The 23,439-nt window shown below is 38.9% G+C and overlaps 2 protein-coding genes across 2 annotated transcripts; both read right to left on the reverse strand.

The window, feature by feature from the left end:
- Positions 1-3,437: 3,437 nt before the first annotated feature.
- Positions 3,438-5,516, reverse strand: clec3ba (C-type lectin domain family 3, member Ba). The gene is made up of 3 exons (XM_055924441.1): positions 5,270-5,516; positions 4,965-5,063; positions 3,438-4,174 (listed from the first exon to the last, which is right to left on the reverse strand). The coding sequence occupies exons 1-3, from the start codon at positions 5,364-5,366 to the stop codon at positions 3,774-3,776; spliced, it is 597 nt and encodes a 198-aa protein (XP_055780416.1). The 5' UTR covers positions 5,367-5,516; the 3' UTR covers positions 3,438-3,773.
- A 3,054-nt stretch (positions 5,517-8,570) lies between these two features.
- On the reverse strand, positions 8,571-23,034 carry LOC129857803 (fasciculation and elongation protein zeta-2-like). Its single transcript, XM_055926389.1, has 9 exons — positions 22,610-23,034; positions 21,499-21,607; positions 21,174-21,290; positions 20,696-20,831; positions 20,105-20,376; positions 19,665-19,745; positions 10,860-10,935; positions 10,593-10,658; positions 8,571-9,641 (listed from the first exon to the last, which is right to left on the reverse strand). Exons 1-9 carry the CDS (start codon positions 22,915-22,917, stop codon positions 9,625-9,627), a joined length of 1,182 nt encoding a protein of 393 aa, XP_055782364.1. The 5' UTR covers positions 22,918-23,034; the 3' UTR covers positions 8,571-9,624.
- Between the last annotated feature and the right edge of the window lie 405 nt (positions 23,035-23,439).

A 23,439-nucleotide genomic window follows, 5' to 3' on the forward strand; every position in this document is an offset into this window, starting at 1 on the left:
TCCTTGATCGTACAATATGCATATTATTATTATTATTGGATAGAAAACAGTCTATAGTTTCTATAGGAGTTGAAATTTTGTCTCTAAGTGGAACAGAGCCCATTCTACAGCAATTTCCCTGACATGGAGTCAGATTTGAGAAATGTTGGCCACTCTTCTGAAGTCAGTTAAAAGGGCACTGTCGTTGCTATGACTATACGGACACTTCTTACGTCTTCCCCTGGATGCCTTTACGTGATGACGATTCCAACGGGGTCGATTGCGCGTTCACAGGCCCTACAAATGAAAAAACCCTGAAGCTAGTCATTCTTTGGGAGCTGCGTCATGAGCCTAGAGGACACCGGCGCGCACCTGTTCCAAGCGTTAGTTTAGCCTGTTATATTTCTCCGGTCATCTTTTCACTCGTTATAGGAGTTAAAAACATCATAAGGTAGTTAATTTAAAGCGTTTTATAGCAATTTATATCCGTTTAGTGCGATTTTGGGACATTTATTTTTGCAACGATGTGAAAAGTTGGGCACGCTTTTCAGTTCATCCCGAACGCAGTTGACATTTCCACATGGCAAGAGGACAGCTTTCCACCAAAAGACGATTTCTCCCAAGAAAGGATCCTTTGCCCAAGATACTGATGGAAGAACAGCTCAAGGTAGGACATTTTTATTATGATAAATCGTGTTTCTGTCGAAACATTTTAGTGGCTTAGGACGCCATGTTTTTTGACGTAGCTTCGCTTGGCGCAAACTGTATTGAAAAGTAAGGATAAATTAAAAAATGTAATAACGCAATTGTATTAAGAATTAAATTGTCTATCAATCCCTGTCCACCCTATATTTTTTAGTCACGTTTATGAGTATTTATGTATAAGAGTAGATCACTGTCTAAGTGGCGCAAGGACTTTTTCTTTACCAGCTTGTCTACATTTCACATTGTCTAACCATGATTTTGGTGGCTAAATATAAACATTTTCGATCAAACTGTATATGCATGTTGTAATGTGATGTTACAGGAGTGTCATCGGAAGAATTCTGAGAAGGTTAGTGAAAAAATTAATATCTTTTGGCGATGTTGACTTTTATCGCTCACTTTGGCTAGAATCAATGCTGGGCTGCTAATTGCTATGTGCTAAGCTAATATAACGATTTATTGTGTTTTCGCTGTAAGACACTTAGAAAATCTGAAATATTGTCTGTATTCACAGGATCTGTGTCTTTCGATTCGTGTATGCTGTGTATTTTTACGAAATGTTTGATGATTAGTAGTTAGGTAAACACGTTGCTCATTGTAATTATTCTAGTCCATTTGTGACGGTGGGTGCAATTGTAAACTATGCCATATACCTGAAATATGCACTTTTTTCTAACAAAACCTATCCCATACCATAAATATGTTATCAGACTGTCATCTAATGAGTTTTTTTGTTGGTTAGGGGCTATAAATATCTTAGTTTAGCCGAATTGGTGATGGCTACTGGTGTTGGTGGACAAATAAAAGATGGTGGATTATGCTAATGTGTTTTTAGGTAATAGATGTACATCTTTACATATTGTGTCTTCCCTGTAAAACATTTTAAAAATCGGAAATGTTGACTGGATTCACAAGATCTGTGTCTTTCATTAGCTGTATTGGACTTTAATGTGTGAAAGTTAAATATTTTTAAAAAATATTTTTTTTGAATTTCGCGGCACTGGTTTTTCAGTGGGGGGGGGGGGGGGGTGTGCCGCTAGCGCCACGCTGATCCTAGACAGGTTTAATTGGCAAAATGGACAAACTTAAGCAGAAGATGCCAACAACAAACAGTGAGCCAACGTATTCATGCGTAGAAAAACTAATAATGAAAGAAAAGCATTGTAAGATTGAATTTTGTAAAGTTAGTGAGGGAGAGGTGGAAAAAGTATTGTTATCTATCAATAATTATAAACCTCCTGGCATTGACCACTTAGATGGAAAAGCAATGAGAATAGTCGCTGACTCTATAGCCACGCCTATATGTCATATTTGTAATCTGAGCCTAGAGGAAAATGTTTGTCCTCAGGCCTGGAGGGAAGCCAAAGTCATTCTGCTACCCATGAACGGTAATGTGGCCTTTACTGGTTCTAACAGACAACCTACTGTGTCAGCTTGCTGCCAGCTCCTGGCAAATTTCTATGTAAACAAATTAACAATAGATTTCCAGCATGCGTATAGAGAAGGGGACTCAACATTTACTGCACTGACACAAGTGACTGATGATTGATTGAAAGAGATTGATTTTAAGAAGATTGTGGGAGCTGTACTGTTAGATTTCAGTGTAGCCTTTGATATGATTGACCATAACCTGTTGTTGAAAAACCATATGTGTTATGGCTTTTAAACCTTTGCCATATCGTGGATTCAGAACTATCTATCTAATAGAACAGAGAGGGTATTATTTATTGGAAGCTTCTCTAATGTTAAACATGCAAAGTGTGGTGTATCGCAGGGCAGCTACTCTTTTTTATTTTTTTACCAATGTCCTGCCACTGGCATTAAAAACAAAGCCTGAGCATCGATGTATGCTGATGATTCAACCCTATAGGTGTCAACAACCACAAATAGTGAAATAACTGCAATCCTAAACAAAGAGTTGTAGACAGTTTTAGAATGGGTGGCCAGTAATAAACTGGTCCTGAACATCTCTTAAACTAAGAGCATTGTATTCGGTACAAATCATTCCCTAAGTTCTAGACCTCAGCTGAATCTGGTAATGAATGGTGTGGCTGTTGAGCAAGTTGAGCAGACTAAATTAATTAGTGTTACCGTAAACTGTCATGGTCAAAAGATATTGATTCAATGGTCGTAAAGATGGGGTGAGGTCTGTCCGTGATAAAGAGATGCTCTGCTTTTTTGACACCAGACTCCACAAAGCAAGTCCTACAGGCTTTAGTTTAATCTTATCTTGATTATTGCCCAGTCATATGGTCAAGTGCTGCAAAGTAGGACCTAGTTAATTAAGTTGCAGCTGGCACAGAACAGAGCGTCACGTTTTGCTCTTCATTGTAATCAGAGTGCTAACATCAATAATATGCATGCCAGTCTCTCTAGGCTAAGAGTTGAGTAAGGACTGGATCGCTTCTTGTTTTTATAAGTAACATTCATATGTTGGAAATTCCAATTAGTTTGCGTAGTCAGCTTATACACAGCACTGACACACACACTTACCCCACCAGACATGCCACCAGGGGTATTTTCATAGTCCCCAGGTCAAGAACAAATTCAAGTAAACGTACAGTTTTATACAGAGCCATGATTGCACGGAACTCCATTTCATCTCATTTAGCACAAGTGAACAGCAAACCTGGTTTAAAAAAACCCTCATAAATCAACACCTCAGCGCACAACGCCTATCCCCCACGTGACCTACTCGTTGTGTATGTACTGACATGTATGTGTAAATGATGGATGCAATCACACACGCACACTACCTGTTAATATTTTTAAATGCATGTCAATTGTAAAGTATATTTTCTGTAATGTCTTTTTCGTTTTTTGTCGGACCCCAGTAAGACTAGCCGTCGCCATCGGGGATCCTAATAAAATACACCAAATATGAATGTATAAACAGTGCAGCATACCTTGCAGCAATGGATTTTTTTTGTGTAATATAGGTTACTTTTAATCATTTTGGTTCCACATTTCCACATTTCAGTGCTGACACAGGTTATAATACAGATATTACAAAGATTATTGTGCATGCATTATATTTCCATATATTGTAGATGTTAAGACTGATACAACAGAACAAAAGTGGTTGGCTCTCAGACGATATTGAACTCGCAGACAGACGCCTTCTCAGCACGACAGCTCTCATCAAACCACTTTCCATTGGCAGTGGTGGAAAGAATGGCACAGTTGTGGGTACGTCCACCGTCTGGTTGGTTGGTAATGTCAGTCTCCCAGTTCTTAAAGCGCAGGTTGGTGCCCGCCTGGTCGAGCCATTCCCCCTCGGTCACCATGTCATTGATGCCCAGCCAAATGTGTTCCTCAGGGCCGATGCTCCGGCGGACGTAGTCAGCGAGCTGATCGTTGTCATCCCCTGTCAAAGGGGTGCTGATTGTGCCCCCTTTAGCAATGCAGTCATCGTAGGCTGTGTGGTAGATCTTCTTAGCGGCGTCGGCCAGGAAACACTTGCCAATAATCTTGATGCCTTTCAGGCAAACTGGAAGAAAATGTATATCAAAGTTGGATTATTTTTACAGCCCAATATCCACAACATCGTCACAGAAAATATTGGATTAAAATACAAGATAATGGCAGAGACTGTGGCTCTCAGATCCGTTCATATGTATTGTACTGCCATACAATGCCTTCAGAAAGTATTCACACCCCTTGACTTTTTCTACATTTTGTTGTGTTACAGCCTGAATTTACATAATAGGGGGTTTTAATTTTCTCGCCCCAAACAAAAGAGCGAGGTGTAAACCTCTAAATAATACAGGGGTATGAATACTGATGTAAATTATATATGTCTGTGTTTCCTTTTCAATAAATGTGATAACATCTCTAAAAACAACACATTTTCATTTTGTCATTATGGGGTATTGTAGAAAGATGGATGAGAACAAACAAACAAATTCAGGCTGTAACACAACAAAACGTGGGGTGAATACTTTCTGAAGGCACTGTACATATCAGTACATGCATGCTTTATGGGCATACTTTATAATCTAGACCAACTGTTTGAACATAACATATCCTTCTGTTAGTACTTTAAATATTCATGTTAAGGCAACACCCCAAATTGAATGCAGACTAAACAACGTCCCTTGATCAATGCAATACATTCCCTGTTGCGGGGCACAGGTGCTCCCTGTCATGTGAAGTGGTCTCTAAGATCGCTTTAGGGCACCACAATAGAATAGGACAACCAGATCACTTGTGACTTGCATTTCCACTATGCTTCACTGAGACTAGAGTACTTTGAATATCAACAGTAACATATCCCTTACCTGATTGCAAGGCTTGCTGCTCTTTCAATAGATTCAACTCCACCACTATGTTATCAATCTGTTTCTTCAGCTCCTCAATGGCAGCGTTATTTTCAGCATCTATGTTGAAGAAATTGGAGAAGAATCAACAAAGTTTTACAACTAAAACTGTACCAAGGAGGATGGTTCACGTTTGAGCAGTATTGTGCTCAACCTCTTATCTACCCAAAATAAATGATAAACTAATATTGACTCAAACATATTGAGCATTTATAAATAAATACAAATATTATTCTTTCCACATAGAGATAAAATATGTGTCCTACCTTTCTTTCCGTCCTTTTTCTTAGATGAGGTCTGTTGGAATGTGGATTGCCCGAGGAGGAGAAGACAAATCAACAAATGCACACCACTGACATGCATGATGTATATCTTAGTAGCCTATAGTTCCACTGATATGATGTGTAAATGACTGTTTATATTTCCACTACTAGCCAGGAAAAATATGTTTCGAGAATTGCCACTGTGGGAGTTGACAGAGGAAATCTCAACTTGGAGAGAACAAATGTTTTACAGATGTCAAACTGGCGTTTGTTCTTTTATTCCCTTTTTATTTTTATAAGGGGTGGCGCAGGATGTTCATTAATGACTTTTTAACCCTGTTGAGGCGGGGGTGACATTAGTTCTCCGTGTTAACATAGGTTACCCATATGTTTCCTTTTTGGTTCCCATAATAAAACATTTAAGGGCCATTTTCTATTTTATCATTGGCCTATGTATTTCCCTGCACCTTGTATTCTAAATTGAACAACAAGTTGTCGGGCTATTAGAATTAAATGATCAAAGCAGCATTAGTATAACCTTGTATAAACATTAGGCCTATAACTGTTAGCCTATGCATTTATTACCGTAACAAAATGTGACAAAGTTGTATTAGTAAACTCGAGCACTCTTTATACACATCTGTTATAATTGTAGTAGAATACTGGCTGAGGTCCAGGGAGTATGTTTCCTTTGTTCCAGTGGCTCCAATGGTCTATGTGTGTAATGGATTTCCTCCTCCTCTTCATCCGAAGAGGGGGAGCAGGGATTCGACCAAAACGCAGCGTGGTTATATGACATGATATTTATTGAACAAAACCGAAAACACGAAGAACACTTGAATAGATACAAAAACAACAAACAACGTAGACTAACCTGAACGTAGGAACTTACATGTAACGAAGAACGCACAAACAGGAAAAACAGACTACACAAAAACCGAACGAACAAACAAACCGAAACCGAAACAGTCCTGTGTGGCATAACATACACAGACACAGACACTGACACAGGAGACAACCACCCACAACAATCAATGTGAAAACACCTACCTTAATATGGCTCTCAATCAGAGGAAATGAAAACCACCTGCCTCTAATTGAGAGCCATATCAGGTCACCCTTAAACCAACATAGAAATACATAACATAGACTACCCACCCAAACTCACGCCCTGACCGTCTAACACATACAAAATAACAGAAAACCGGTCAGGAACGTGACAATGTGTTGGGTGGATTGGGAGCTCCATAGACCCTGCATCTGGTTGTTCTCAGCTAGCTGGACAAGATTTTGCTGACACGTGGCAGCCTTACACCGTGAAAAAAGAGTGTGCTTTGGATTGTGTGTTTGTTTTTGTATTTCACATGCACAGACCACAGATTCCCATTGTCTCAAACTTGTGGCCAGGCCAAAATGCAAATATATCTCACACACTTCATTGCTGTTGTCACGCCCTGACCATAGTTTGCTTTGTATGTTTCTATGTTTTGTTTGGTCAGGGTGTGATCTGAGTGGGCATTCTATGTTGTATGTCTAGTTTGTCTATTTCTATGTGTTTGGCCTGATATGGTTCTCAATCAGAGGCAGGTGTTAGTCGTTGTCTGATTGGGAACCATATTTAGGTAGCCTGTTTTGTATTGTGGGTTGTGGGTGATTGTTCCTGTTTCTGTGTCTTTGTGTGTGTCACCATACGGGACTGTTGCGTTTTCGTTCGTTTGTCCGTTTATTGTTTTGTTCTTTCTTTTCAAGTTTTCTAATTAAAATGGATAATCATCACGCTGCATTTTGGTCCTCCGATCTTTCTTACTACTCCTCCTCAGATGAGGAGGATGACGTTCGTGACAGCTGTGGGGAGTATAAGAAGAGTTTACATGGACAATACAACGGAGATGATATAAGACAAGTACTGGAAACAATAGAATTGTATCAAGAAGCAGTGCGGCTCTCGACCTTCACCTCTCCCGAGTCCGTACGGGAGTTGCAGCGATGAGACAAGACTGTAACTACTATCAATTGGATACCATGAAATTGGGGGGAAAAAGGGGGTAATATAATTTTTTATTTTTTTTATTTAGTTATTTATTACATTTGACTATGTAAAACCTAGCAGTACTACTTATTTCTCTGAGTGAGGTGAATATATAGCATTTTGCAAAAAAATATGACTATTTGTCTCTCTGAAATGAAATCCTCAAGTGATCAATTTTAAACAAATACATGTCTGTCATTGAACCACACCATGCCATGATTAGATAGTGAAAAACACACCAATCTCTTTTAATTTATTTAAACAATAAAAGTTAATTTACTGACATATCTATGGTAAATCATATATCATTTTGGTATGAACCTCTTCATATGTTTTTTGCAGATGAGGCCTCTATTAAACATGAGATATTCTGTCATGACATGTCTCCATTCATATTCTCCATTTAGCAATAGTGAATGAGTTTATCTCAGTTTACCATGATGAAAATCTGATCATCTTAGATATCAATATCAGTTTCCTATCTTGAAATGTAACTCCATTTGGATATAATTTGAAGCAGTGATATAATCTCTAGACATGATCTTTGTGTTTCATTCTAATTCCAAACAATAGTGATATTCTTGTGGTATCTTAAAGTTCTTCATGGGGTGCCATGTGTTGGTTTGATTGTCACATGGCCTAATTTGGCATATATCATCCCACTCATCATGCAATCATGTTCCCACCGGTAGCTACCTACTAGCTTGGCCTAGCTGCCAAAATACCCTTTCATTTATTTATTTCATCTGGATCCTCTCAGCTAGCTGGACATGGTTCGGCTGACACATGGCCAGCTGATAATGAAACAACAGTGTGTTTTTGTATTTCATGTGTATTATATGCACGTGTGAGTTACTCTTATCTTCAAGTATCAAGAAGCCTACTGCTGAGGTGAAAGAAACTGGTACCAAAGGAGCCATCTCTCTCACATTAGCACAAACCATTTGTTGTTTCTCTTTCCAATGTTTTTCTCCTAGTTGGAGTGAAAAATTGTGTTTATTGTCAATATTTCGTGTTCAATATAACACTAGCTTTATGATTTCCCATGTTCCAATGAGGATTAGACTACAGTGGCATTGAAAGAGCATGGTTACCTGTTACAATATTAAAAGCATTGACCGGGGGTATTGGCTAAAAGCAAGGTTGAGTTTGCATAACTAAATAAGTTTTCTATGTTGTTCCATATCATTGTCATTGACGAGTAGCTGGAGTATGCTGTAGGAGCAAGGAGAAAAAAAGGGAGTTGACTCAGTAATGAAACAAAACCAGATTAAATTGGGTTTATCATTGACTTTATACATTTATTTGAAATAAAATATTTACAAAATAAATTAATAGTTTAGCAGATAAGTAGCTTAGTATAATAACATTTGGTTAAAAATAAGTCAATGTACAAAGAATTCTGGCAAATACAAAGGCATCTTAATTTCTTGTGTATAGAAATATAATAATGCCCAGCTTGTGTGCACAGCCTTCACAGACTGGCCAGGTCTGGGCTGCATAGTGCCTCTGATTCAGGGCTTCAGTGAATCATTATTTACTCAAATGCATAGCTAGTAGTCACATCAGTGCTCTGTAATTAATTACAGTGCTGTTCACATTACCTTTGCAATTCCTTCTAAGTATGACAACAATGGTACTACTACAGTATTTAGCTATAACAAAAACATTTATATGCAGTGCTTTTAGGGAGGCCAAATGGTGGACTGAGTTGTGTAGACATTTTTTTGTATTTAGTTCAAGGTTTATTTTATTAATGAAATGTGTTTAATCACTTTTAAAGTAATCTAAAATGTTTCATATCCCTGATATTACAAGTGCTGTGGAGTGTAGCTCAGTGGTTTCTGAGACCTTCAGATTAGGTTATTCCAATTAAGACACAAACCTTTGGATATGAGTAGCTTTGAACTTACTTCAGGGCCAAAAATGTAAGGCTCCCTATCGTCCAAAAGGATGTTGAAATCAGCCACATACAGTAGATGCTACACTAGAATATATGAGTATCTTTCTTATGACTTTGAGTACTGAATTTGACACTGTAATTAGAGTTTTAAAAAAAATAAAAAATACTTGAAGTAGTCAAATACACAAGGTTTGTGAAATCACCATGCTCAACACGGAGAAAATAAAACTGAATGAGCTATAAAACATCTATGGGTGTTACACAAAAAGGAGCAACTGGTAAAATACCATGCATCATTACGAATAAATGAAGTGTGCTTATGTTTTTATTTTTTATACACTGAGCAAGTCCTCTTCATTTTGCTTGTTGACATTGAAACCAGATCCCTCACCTCGTTTCCAAAATGTCAGTTATTGTCCTTCCAGTCTATGTTGGACAAATCACTGTGGGAAAAACACATATTAATGAGTATGGCTGAGACTAGGTGTGAATGCCAGTTAGGCTACTACGGGAAAATACAAAGTCAAAAATAGAACAGGCTTGGGTGGAGAAAAAGGAATGAAATAGTAAAACAGGAGAAATAAATAACCAAGTATCTAGGTTTGATCAGGAAAACTGTCTCAAGGAATCCAAACACACTTGAAACAGATACGGCAACAATACACAATATGCCAATACAGCCATTTAGTATTCAGTGAGCCCAGAAAGAAAAATTGGTTCCGATGGTTGTAAAAGTAGTGATTCCCAGGGAGCGTTTTAGTAGAACCTGTAAGGTCCATTTGGGATCACTTGAGGATGTGAAGGGTTAGGCAAAGCAAGGTCGTGGGTCAGGGATAACTTTGTGACACCAACAGGAGCAGCAATGGGGTCTACCATACCCTAAACAGCAGTAGTGTGACAGTGAGGGGTGGGGCAGGGCAGTGACAGGACACAACGGCAGGGTACAGTTACATTACACTAAAGCTCAGTGGCCACTAGGGGTGCTCTCACGCAATGAGTGAACTACACCACACAGTACAGTGTCTGAATGTGTGCCACAAACCTCTCTGTCCATGGCTCTCACACCAGAGCTAGCAAGTACAATGCAGCGAGACATTGAACAGAAAATTAAGAATGAAGAGAATTTGTTTTAAAGAAATCAATGAAGGAAAAAGGAGATCACTCAACTGTAAATTGCCCTGTACAATACACACAAAAGAAAAGGCACAACAACTTAAACAGTAGAAAAGCCTAGCTTAAAATAGCCTAATGTGAAAATCATGAGTTATCAATAAACGTTATGTTCTTGAATTCTACAAAAATGCAGAGACAACCATATGCCAACCACACATAACTCACTGTAATATAGCCTACTAATGTTAAAATGTACATAGAGAGAGACTGAGTGTATTCACCTTTGAGAATGTAGTCTGTCAGAAGGCTGGGCACCTTGTCACTGTCGTCTCTCATAGCTTGCAGGACTGCAACAGAAACACAAACCAATCAGAAAAATGTATTTATTCCAGGAATGTATTTGACCAGGGAATGTCAAACATCTATAACACTAGATAAACAACTGTACCTTGTTCTTCAAGTAGCACAAATGTTTTCATTTATTTAAGATTCATGTGATGGGGGGTGCTCTGCACCTTACAGGTGCTACTTACTAAGGTGCCACTTACTTTGGGTAAGGATCTGAAGATCTTCCACCGATGGAGGACCTCCTTTCTTCTCATATGGGATGACTGTGGTCAGATACTAAGAGAGACCATGGGGTAGAAACAATAGAGAAAAAGAGAGAGAATAAGTACAGTGCCTAGTGAAAGTGTAAACACCCCTTGTACACTTTTCACATTTTTCTGCCTTAAAATTCAATTACACATTATATTGTTTTCCTACTGATCTACACAACCTATCCCACATTTTCAAAGTGAAAGAAGATTTACAGAACATTTTCCAAATTAATACAAATAAAAATACAAGTCTTGATTGCATATGTCTTCACACCCCAGAGTTAATACTTGGTGGAACCACCATCGGCAGGCATTACAGCTGTGAATAATTTTGAATGAGATCCTACCAACTTTACACAAATGTTAATCTCACAGCTGTAATGGCTGCCAAAATTTATTCCACCAAGTATTAACTATGGTGTGTGAAGACATACGCAATCAAGACATCTTTGTTTTTTATTCTATTTAATTAAGAACATTTTCTATAATTTTCCTTTACATTGAAATTGTGTAGTAGGTTGTGTAGATTGGTCGGAGAAAAAAAATCTAATTTAATCCCTTTTTACATGTAATTTTAAGGCAGAAAAAACTGTGACAACTGTGCAAGGGGTATGAAGACTTTTCACGAGGCACTATACATGCTAAATACAATTGTTCAATTGCTGCTCCAATGTAGAAAGGCAATTAGTGATGTTCGTTAAGACTCCTTCTTAAATACAGCAGAGGTGAGACAGCGAGTAATTCATGCTCAGTTTATGGAAATGTGACGCTGTGGGTGAATCAGCATTTTTAGGTGGGACTTGCGAAGCAAAAGTCCAGACTTTAAATCTTCGTCATACTTCTGACATTTTATTATTATTATTTAGCACGTACTGGTCAGAACCAGTGTGCTTACATACAACTTTAAAAAATATATATATAATACTTTTTAAATACTTTTTAAGTTGTACATTTTTTTGTCCTTCTTTTTGTCCTCCATCCACTTTCATGGCAATTTCCTCAACATTCTAAAGGCCCCATTGTGACATCATCAATTCCAACATTCAATTCACTGTAAATGAAACAATGCAACTTTCTACACAAATCATCTAATTTAACCACTTAGTCAACAACTATTACAAAATGTTAGAGCATATGAAATCTTCATCTACTTCTCTGCTTTTCAAATCTGAATGCAAAACAAAAATATCTTATTCTGATACAAAGTTACAGCTGTTTTAGTAACAACATCAACAACATTTTCTGAAACTTTGTATAAACAACTGAAATGTGTACCACTTTAGGCAAAACGTTATGGGTATGACACTTTGTCTACTTCAATGCTATTCAAATCTGGCAACGGATTAAGAATAGTTTCTACCAATCAATCGATAGAGCTGTTTTAGTAACCCATCAACTGCTCTCTTTATAGATGCTGTTAGTCATGTCAGAAGCTAGCAGGTTCATTACTTACCAACAACAGCTGCATATTCCATTAAAACTGAAACACGTTTTGAAGTTCACTTTCCTTGCTTTGTCTAACAACACTATCATGAATCTAGCAAATAACTTTTGTGGGTCAGAGTGCGGTATTTATTTAGTGTCAAAGCACAAATGTTTGTTAGCATGTTTTCACACTGGCTTTAGCCATGGAGGGAGCAGGCCTGCCAAGGCAACTGTTGCCTAGAAACTTTTGCCTTGGAAAACAACTGCCACTGTTCACCCTCTTCATATTTCACCCAATCACTTCTCATAATTTTTTTTCTCCACTTCTCATCAATGTTGTCATGTTCGCAGTTTCCTGGACAAATTGGGCTACTTGGAAAACAATGTCGCGGGTGAAAATGTACTGGTCGCGGGTTTTTGGGCTATTTCTAAATTGCACCGCAGCCGCCATGGCATTTTTCTTAAAACATATATATTTCACTGTGACCTGCTACTGACTGTAGGCAGTGAGTCATGCAGTTGCTGAGTGATTGAGAGATCAGGAGTGGTGTGTGTGTTGAGAGAGCACTACAGTTATTGGCTGAGTCAAGTGAGCGAGAGGAACGAGAGCAGCACGCGCGTAAATTGTGACAACTGTTTACCACTTGTAGGTAGTCTATTTAGATTGTCATTATCGAGACACCTTTTTCCATAAAATATGTTCATACTATAGAACTGATGCACATCAAGAAATAATGGAGACAAAGCACTGGAAAATGACTTTGGGCGCACTAGAACGCGTTACATAAATCCGCTTGTTTTAAACTGCATCCTAAAGTTGACTGCTTGGGTATCAAGCAAAGTGCTTTATGCATGCTCAGTTCATGGGTCTCAGGGGCTGCCCGAGTGGACATTTTAAATGGTAGTTATGGAACTTCCTCGCCTGGTTCTTTTTATGGGGAAAAGTCCTCAATGAAACTGACATTAGGCTAAATGTGGAGAATTATACATTTGCCTCTGTTGGCCATCAAGCACACCTAGTAATATATATGCCATTGTAGGCTACCATTTTATACAATAAATATGTTGAAATGACGATATCATTGGAGTCATTGCAAATCAATTTGGTTCGCACTAGCTCTGGTCTGCACTATAAATTATAAACACTTAAATTAGCATATAATACCCACCAACAATAATTGTAACTCTTGAAACGTTCAAGCTAGAGACACCAAACCAGCTTTCACAAGTTCAGGCTATCCTAACCTCCCAACTAACCAATCAAACAATATTTTCATCTACCTACCTTTTGAACTATAACCAGTCACCACCATTACTACTGCAGACACTACCGCCAACTTTCACATGTTCAGGCTTTCCTAACTTAAAATTCTTTCAAACTTTTATAAACTATAACTACAGTATATACAATTGCATACATTTCCATAAAAGAACCCACCAACAGCAACTTCTGAACCGTTCAAGCTAGATACACCAAACCAACTTTCATATGTTCAGACTATTCTAGCTTTTCATCTACCTACTTTTTCAACTATAACCAATCACCAACATTACTACTGCAGGCACTACCACTACTATAACGTATTTCAAAACCATACACACTATAAAACAAGATAGCAAACACACCGTGTTAACTTCAGGAAATGTACTTTTAGCATAAGAAAATTATTTATTAGCTGGAATTACAGCTAGCTATCAGTAGGTTTACATACAAATATATTATTGTCACGCCCTGGCCTTAGTATTCTTTGTTTCCTTTATTATTTTAGTTAGGTCAGGGTGTGACATGGGGAAGGTATGTGTTTTTTGTATTGTCTAGGGTGGTTGTATGGTTTAGGGGGTTAAGTAGAGTAGATGGGTTTGTGTTTAGTGTAGGTGTCTAGCTGTGTCTATGGTTGCCTGAATGGTTCTCAGAGACAGATGTCATTAATTGTCTCTGATTGGGAGCCATATTTAAGACAGCCATAGGCACTAGGTTTATGTGGGTAATTGTCTATGTTGAACGTTTGTACCTTGTGTGTGCACTAACGTTTGTAGCTTCACGGTCGTTCGTTGTTTTGTTTCAGTTTATGTATAGTGTTCGTTTCGTGTTTTGTCTCTCTTCTAAATAAAATATGTATTTTCCACACGCTTCGCCTTGGTCCTCTCATTTTCAAGAAGACGATCGTGACAATTATACATACAGTGTAGGGCTGTCCCCGACTAAAACAAATCTTAGTTGACCAAGAGTCGTCTGATTTGGTCCAAAAAATTTCCTATGTTTGAATAAAATCAACTATATGTAGGCTACTGAGCTTGTCTGATGCTTTAAGCACCGCAATTAAAAATGAGGACATAAATGACTAAAGAGAGAGCCAGAGATCAATATAGCCTACCCAGAAGAAAAACACCTGTTCCTGACTTTCCTCCTCCCGTTGTTGCTGGCTTTCTCAGATTCTGTCTCTGCTGTTAAGCTCCTGAAGTTGCCGGTAATGGGCTACACCAGCGGTCGGCAACCTTTTCCATTTGGAGTGCCAAGTTATCATACCATTTCTACTGATCTTACATGCCAGTTATGATTTTAATATGCACATTTACATGGAACTTTAATTTAATGTAATTTATAATAAAGTCTTCATATCTCAAAATGAATGTTATGTGGTAAATCTAAATTATATCTAAATGAAAATGATACAAATCTAAAAGTAACTTTTATTTTCATTGCCAATATGTAAAAATAGCCTACAACAAATAAAAACATTGCAACCTGCAGGTAGAAAATATCCTGATAAAAATAAATATAATCTAAATCACATTGGCTATGCATGACCTGTCTGCAAGGAACTTGCATTGTGTCAGCTATTATATTAACTTGGTCTGGCCTGAAACTCCTGCTAGCAAACTTGCAACATTGTATAAAATATTCTGGGTCCTCAGAGTTTCCAGCTCCAGTGAACTCTAGACAGACAGACACAGCTGCAGGCTATTTTGCACAAGGGATAAGAAGTAATCAGGTAGACCTATTTTATGACGCTTCCACCGGATCAGAGCATGACATTTCTTCCCCTTTCATGCTGAGCGGTAATCGAAAGGGAGAGAGCTGGAAAGATGTTTCAAATAGGCTGTGTTGAAGAACAACTGTCATTTTCAATGGATATAAAAACAGACTTTGTCAACTCGCTGCTTGATGTGAAGAAAAAATTACCTTCAGAAATTCCACAGTGATGGTGAGTTAAGACAATCATAAATAGTATTAGATCCTAAAATGGGCAAAATTATAGACAAACATTTGCTCGCAGACCAAGTAGACTAGTCCTACTTCTATATGCGTAATCAGTTGTGTGTCCCTTACTCAAGATTGACAGGAGTGCTCCAAACAAGAGACAATTAATAAATTGACAACTCATAAATGGAATGAAATAAACCATAACTTTTTTTTCTCACCGCCTAAGTTGTGCGCTTTGCAAACAACGTGTCCACTCCTACAATGACAATGGTAAAACTGTAATAATAATAATAATAATATATTGAGTGCATTAACAGAAATTACCAAGGCCAAACAAACATTGTAGATTAGAAATTATGGGAGTTAACAGTAAATGTACTACTGGTGATACTGGTGTGCCATCCCTGCGGCCTCTGCAATAGATGAGTCTACTCAGACAGGCGTGAATCAGACAGGTTTCTTGTGTGCCATAATTTGTTTATATACTCTACATGGCCAAATGTATGCGGACACCCCTTCAAATTAGTGGATTTAGCTATTTCAGCCACACCCGTTGCTGACAGGTGTATAAATTCGAGCACACAGCCATGCAATCTCCATAGGAAAACATTGGCAGTAGAATGAAGAGCTCAGTGACTTTCAACATGGCAACGTTATAGGATGCCACCTTTCCAACAAGTCAGTTCGTCAAATTTCTGCCCTGCTAGAGCTGCCCCGGTCAACTGTAAGTGCTGTTATTGTGAAGTGGAAATGTCTAGGAGCAACAATGGCTCAGCCGCAAACAACGGCTCAACCGAGTGCTGAAGTGCGTAGCGCGTAAAAATCCTCTGTCTTCTTCCTCTGTCTTCTGACACTCACTGCCGAATGGAAGCAAGTCCCTGCAGCAATGTTCCAACATCTAGTGGAAAACAGGGCTAGGCTATATATCGAATTAATTTTTTACACAACATTCCAAATGCCTGTATCGCAGAATCAAGGTTTTTTGTATTTTTCGTTTTCATGAGCACTTATGTCCGCTTGTTCTCATGTTGTCTTTTTGGTCTCGTCTCGTTCGCTCCCTTCTGTGCTGTGCACCTTCCCATTTACACCAGAGATCTGTATATAATGACAAGATGCTCATGTCTCCGCCCTAACAACAGGAGTCGTTTTTTTGAAGGCAGGGAGTGCAGGCGACAAGCTTAGGTTCAAAATAAGCGCATAGAAACACATTGGCCTTATTTTGGACAGATTTTAGCGAGAGTGAAACCTCTCATTTCACCTCTTTCTCCCAAGACACTCCCCCTACAACTCACAAAAACAAAGATGAGAGATCACTTCTTCCTCACTGACAAACGGTTTCAACTTGCTATTTGCATTTGAGGTTTGGTCCAACAGAATCGGTCACATGGACACCGAAACACATGGAGACATTATTTTACTGTAATAGAGGAGAAGGTAACCTTTCGAACCATACCCTGTTTATGTTTGAACTCCTCAAATTTCAAGCAGAGTAGACTACTAAAACGGATGTACCAATGAACATTCATTCTGGGAAATGAATGATCAGTTTGTAGCACGCACATTACGGTACCATGTATCGCTAGCAGCATTTTTGTCAAATAAAGATAGTTATACCAGCTGTTTAGTCTGTGTTTTATAAATGTGCAATAAGAATAAAACAATTATATAAGGAATTGGAAACTCGTTCTCATTCTGAGAAAGAAGGTAGGTTACTTTATTTCAACATCTGTTCAAATAGTTGGAGACGGACAGAAGGTTGTGTTCGTAACAATTCAACTGTTTTGCCTTGTCAGCTGAATTCAGAGCTTGTGAAATTATACCTAGATCCAATTTGGCTAAACTTGAAATATAAATATTAGCTGGCTACTTACTAGCACGTGGGCTTGTGCTTGAGAGATTGTTTATGAGACCGGTGTTCATTTTCTATAATGCCTGATACATTATTAGTTGATGTACATTATGCATGGATCTGGTTCAATTGAAACAAAAATAGCATTTTTATAGACAGACCTGAAAGCCAGATCAGTGATTATTACAAAAAAGAAGGTACAACTATTTTGATAAAATAATTAAATTATTAGTGGGTCTTATGGTTGTTTTAAGGCATATATTCAGCCTAGGTATAATTTCACTAGTTCTGTATTCATTAGATTATTGCTGACTGTTTAAAATACAGTGTATTTTACCTTTAAATTGTACAACAAAGCTCATTTAGAGAAAACATTTTTAAAAATGTAGATATATATATATTGTGAATCTCCCATAAGTTTGAGAAAATCGAGATATGAGTTATAGGCCATATCGCCCAGCCCTAGTGGAAAGCCTTCCCAGACGTGTGGAGGTTATTCTGGCAGCAAAGGGGGGGACCAACTCCATATTAATGCCCATGATTTTTGAATTGAGATGTTTGACGAGCAGGTATCCACATACTTTTGGTCATGTAGTGTATATTTTCCACTGCTCGACTAAATAAATCTCGGTCGACCAACAGCCTATCGACCAAACAATCAACTAACTGGGGTCAGCCTTAATACACTGCTTTCAGAAAGTATTCATACCCATTGACTTATTCCACATTATGTTGTGTTAAAGCCTGAATTCAAAATGGATTAAATATTTATTTTTCTCACCCATCTACACACAATACCCCATAACAACAAAGTGAAAACATGTTTTTGGAAATGTTAGTATGCTTAAAAAAAATAAAAAATACAGAAATATCTAATTTACATAAATAAGCATTAACACCCCTGAGTCAACACATGTTAGAATCCCCTTTGGCAGCAATTACAGCTGTGAGTCTATCTGGGTAAGTCTCTAAGAGCTTTGCACACCTGGATTGTACAATATTTGCACATTATTCTTTTTAAAATTCTTCAAGCTCTGTCAAGTTGGTTGTTGAACATTACTAGACAGCCATTTTCAAGTCTTGCCATAGGTTTTCAAGACGATTTAAGTCAAAACTGTAACTAGGCCACTCAGGAACATTCAATGTCATCTTGGTAAGCATCTCCAGTGTATATTTGGCCTTGTGTTTTAGGTTATTGTCCTGCTGAAAGGTGAATTTGTCTCCCAGTGTCTGTAGGAAAGCAGACTGAACCACGTTTTCCTGTAGGATTTTGCCTGTACTTAGCTCTGTTCCGTATCTTTTTATCCTAAAACACTCCATAGTCCTTGCTGATGACAAGCATACCCATAACATGATGCAGCCACCCACATGCTTAAAAAGTTTGTGTTGTGTTGGATTTGCCCCAAACACAACACTGTGTATTGAGGACATGAAGTTAATTTCTTTGCCACATTTTTTGCAGTTTTAATTTAGTGCCTTATTGCAAACAGGATGCATGTTTTGGAATATTTGTATTCTGTACAGGCTTCCTTCTTTATTCTCTGTCATTTAGGTTAGTATTGTGGAGTAACTAGTATTGTGGGCCAGTGACACGAAATCGCAATTAAATCCATTTAAAATTCAGGCTGTAACACAACAAAATATGGAAAAAGTCAAGGGGTGTGAATACTTTCTGAAGGCACTGTAGTTCTTCAACTACCACACAAATACTTTTAAAGAGTTGTCACCACTAGATATTTCTCTCCCACAATAATAAGGTACAACTTTTTAATCATTACATCATCATTCACCTAAAATCAAACTTCAAATGTAAATCGTGCATCTATTGATCTGAAACCCACAGAATGATTGATTCAGAGTTTCTTTGCTTTCCTAAGAGTGTTGTCCACATGATCCTGCTTTTTATTCCCATCTTCTAACAAAAGAATGCTTTGTTCTATATGTTTCTTCTTTTAGTTTTCACACGCAACAACTGTAACTGAGACATTTTTGTGATCTAACTGCCCTACAATCCAAATCAATACGGTTGATATAGTAGTTTATCAAAGTAATTATTTTACTACAATAAACGTTGACTATATGCAACTGCTTTGCTTTAAATAGTAAAGTAAAACGTTTTAAACTTCTACCACTAACACAAAAATACTTCTAAAGAGTTAAAGCAAGTCCCACCAATTGTACTTCATGTACAATTACCATCTAGTTGACCAACAAAAACACACACAGCACCAATGAAGAGGGCAACAGACAGAGAAGAAGAGAGAAATACAGGCACCTGTCTTTCAATGTCACCACTCCCAAAAGTTTGCCGGAAGCCATTTTGAATGGCAGAGGAGAGCCCCTCCATGCTGAAGCGCTAGAGAGGAAGGAAGTGATGCAGAGAAACGGGAAGTAAGAGGCACACAAACAGGAAACAAGCAGGTGAAGAGAGAATGAACCATATGCAAGGTTTAAAAGGTCAATATCCCCAAAACAATAAACCAGTAAATTAGTTTGTAAAAAGAGCAAAGTAATAAGGTATCAAGATAGTAATAAGGGGTGACATCTGCACAAGCAAGAAATTAGTTGTATAAGGTTTGAATACATTTTAAAAGGTTACTAAAACTGTCCACTCTGAATGTAAGCAATGCCATAAAACAGTGGATCAGCAGGCATTGTGTGTGTGTTTGTGTGTGTGTGTGTGTGTGCACGCACAGCATGGATGGTGTCACTCACTGATCCTAGTGCTTGTGTTCTCTCTGGTCGGCCCTGCGGCGCCCCGGCACCACTCTTGAGTTTTTTCTTTTTCTTCAGTAGTTCCTTGTGTTCCTTTTGTCTGTTTTGCACATCTATCAGGATAGAGATGAAGCTGTTCTTCACCTCTTTTTCAAAGTCTAGTTCGTCCCTGAGGGCCAGGTGTTGAATCAGCTCCTCACTGTAACGTCTGATGGCCGTCTCCACCTCCTCTAGTCTCTCATTCAGCTCTGATACACACAGGGTACTCTCTCCTGCACACACACACACACACACACACACACACACACACACACACACACACACACACACACACACACACACACACACACACACACACACACACACACACACACACACACACAGAAATGTAGCATAAGGGTGCAAACACACTTTCAACCTCCCTCTCCCATTCCCTCACACCATTTACACACACACACACACACACACACACACACACACACACACACACACACACACACACACACACACACACACACACACACACACACACACACACACACACACACACACACACACACACACACACCTAACTGACAGAGATATACTCACGCTCTTCATAGCTGTGGTTTGTTCTGGAGCGCTGGATGTCTAGAGAGAGCATGGAGAGGTCTGACTGAGAGGGGTGGTTCTGCTCTGCCTCCAGGTCAGGAGAGTCCTGCATCATCTCCTCTATCTCCTCAATAACCTACAATACACACGGTAACAGCACACATTTGGGATCAATTCCATTTCTATTCCTGTCTGTTGCATTGGACATAGAATTTCTCCATGTAGTGCTATTCCATACATTTTATTCCTGAATTGACTGGAAATGTCAATAGAATAGACCACAACTCTGGTTAACACACAAACACCGGCTCAGTCCACCTGTCATCTGTCTATGTAAAGCACATTCAAGCAACAGGCACAAGCCCCATACCCAGCTCTGCTCCACTGTATTCTATCTTTGATAAAGTGCAGGTCAATCTTGGTCTATTACAGGCAGAGCTGTGGGTTGGTAGGTTGGTAAATTGGTGGGTAGCCCTACCTGTTCTGCGGTGAAGAGGGGTTCGTCATTGAGGCAGGAGACGATGATGGTGTGCATGTCCATCTGTTCCCTCAGCTCCTCATCGTCGGACAGCTCCAGTGTTACATCATCCACCCTCTGACAGGTCAGGGGGAGGGGATTTAATCAAAACTAAATCCTGGCACAATGAAATCTGAATTTTAGATTGGAGCGATAAACAGATTGGACAGGAAGGTAGGGGCAGGGAGAGGGAGTGGTGGGGATATAGGGAGAAAGAGAGAGAGAGAGTGGGGTGGAAGGAAAGGGGCAAAGAGAGAGCCCTCTATGAAGCAAGAACTTGACTCACTGGTTTGTTTTCGAGGTTTAGACTGGGGAGATGGAGGGAGCGCGTTCTAGACTGTTTCCAGTCCACTGCCATGACATTACCATAATTATCTGCAAGAGCATTCCAGATCCTGTGGGGGAAATGAGACGAGAGACACATAAACGTGAACACCACCATCTGTAGGTCCAAAACCCATGTAGAGAAGTGATCGCTAACTTCTAACAATGGTCAACAGTGGTTATTTTTGTGATAATGATGCTGCACTGTGCATGTAGCCAAATATTGGTTGCTAAGTGACAGATGCCACAAAGGTCACAAAGACCTTACAAAAGATTTACCCAGATGATGCTGTACATTTTCAATCAAAAACATACATTGGAAGCAGTAAAATGAGGACTAATCCTCTAGCTGTGCGATATGTTTGGGCTGTTGATTATGCTACAGCCGCACTGCTTTAAGACAGTATTATGAATAGTGAAAAGGGGAAGGGTGAGGCATTAAAAACGAATGTATAATTTATAAACAGCATAGTATTAGGCTAACTATTTATTAACCACCAACAGATCAGTGGGATCAACTATCTCTACCCAAGACATTATCCAAATCTTTTATCTTTTAGGAGAGGATAAATGTGAATTGTCCTATTTATTCTGAACTCCAGGGAAGGGTATTTGGGTCAACATTCTAATCTAGAGTTTAGTAGGATGTCTTTGTTGGGCATATCTGGGACACTATGCACGGACATGTTTTCAACTGAGATTATGTGAGTTCTAAAATCTAGTTTGACGGAGAAGTCACATGACCACTGATAACATTGCTTATTGACAAATCGTCAGCATAACTGACAGTGTGCATAGCAACAATAATGCATGAAAAGCATAATTATAAACGTAAACTTCTAGTGAAATGTATGTAGCATTACTGTAAGCCTATAGCAATATTCTTGAATATGTGTAAATATGATATACGCCTTTCTAATACAATGTTGAATGTTGGCAGCTAGCGATAAACTATCAATACACGTGACTGCATGTATGAGGGGAACGCAATTATGCAGAGCGAGACATTGAAATTTGATAGTATGTTGCAAGGGACGAACTAACTTTGGCCACGAGTCACTTCGCGTACTCACTCGTCGTTCCTCAGTGTTGTATCCTCGGCGATAATGTTTACAGGGGCAATGTTCTCAGTTTTGGTGTTGAAATTTCGGAAACACACTGTCAATTTCTCGTCGAAATTGTTCACCAGATCTTCCATGGACTTTAAACTGCCTATTTTGCCCGAAAAACTGTTGTTAAGCTCTGGAAGGACCATCACAACGCCTGTCACCTGCTCGACAACCAAGTTTACTCGGTCCATACGAGTCCCCTGCTCTGAAACCGGCTCAAATTCCTTAAAATCGTGCCACTCATCATCGAAATGCGCAAGGGGCACCGCCATGGCTGCCGCGCGAAACACCCTATGTGCCTCTGATGAATGATGTATGCGGCGATGGAATGTCAGGACACAGCATCCTCCAGTGGGAGCTGTGTCTCTGTGGACCGGTCCGAAAACTATTTTTCGCCACCTCCAAGGTCCTAACCTCTTGGGGTTTGCAGATCTATACAAACAGGATAGGTGCAATCAATATGGTAATATAACACTATTCGGGGAGCATACGCATTATTGCTTACACCCTTCTGGGGTTTACAGATCTGCAATCACCGAACACTAAGGTCAAAGGGAAATGGAGCCAGGGGTTTCTTTCAGTCCGGGCTTCCCTCTCACAAAATGACCCTTTGACACAAAAACGTAACCAAATGTACTGACAAAGATAGAGGCCAAACAAATTACCTGGCAGTTTATTTTCAATAATCTAGAACATTAAATAATTTGTGGTCCCAAGACACAAACTATGGAATTTAATGACATTTACACAATAATAGTAGATAAGCTAGGCTCCAGTCAAATTCAGACCAGTCA

This window comes from Salvelinus fontinalis, chromosome 6, assembly GCF_029448725.1.
Source record: "Salvelinus fontinalis isolate EN_2023a chromosome 6, ASM2944872v1, whole genome shotgun sequence".
In the NCBI taxonomy this organism is placed as follows: Eukaryota; Metazoa; Chordata; class Actinopteri; order Salmoniformes; family Salmonidae; genus Salvelinus; species Salvelinus fontinalis.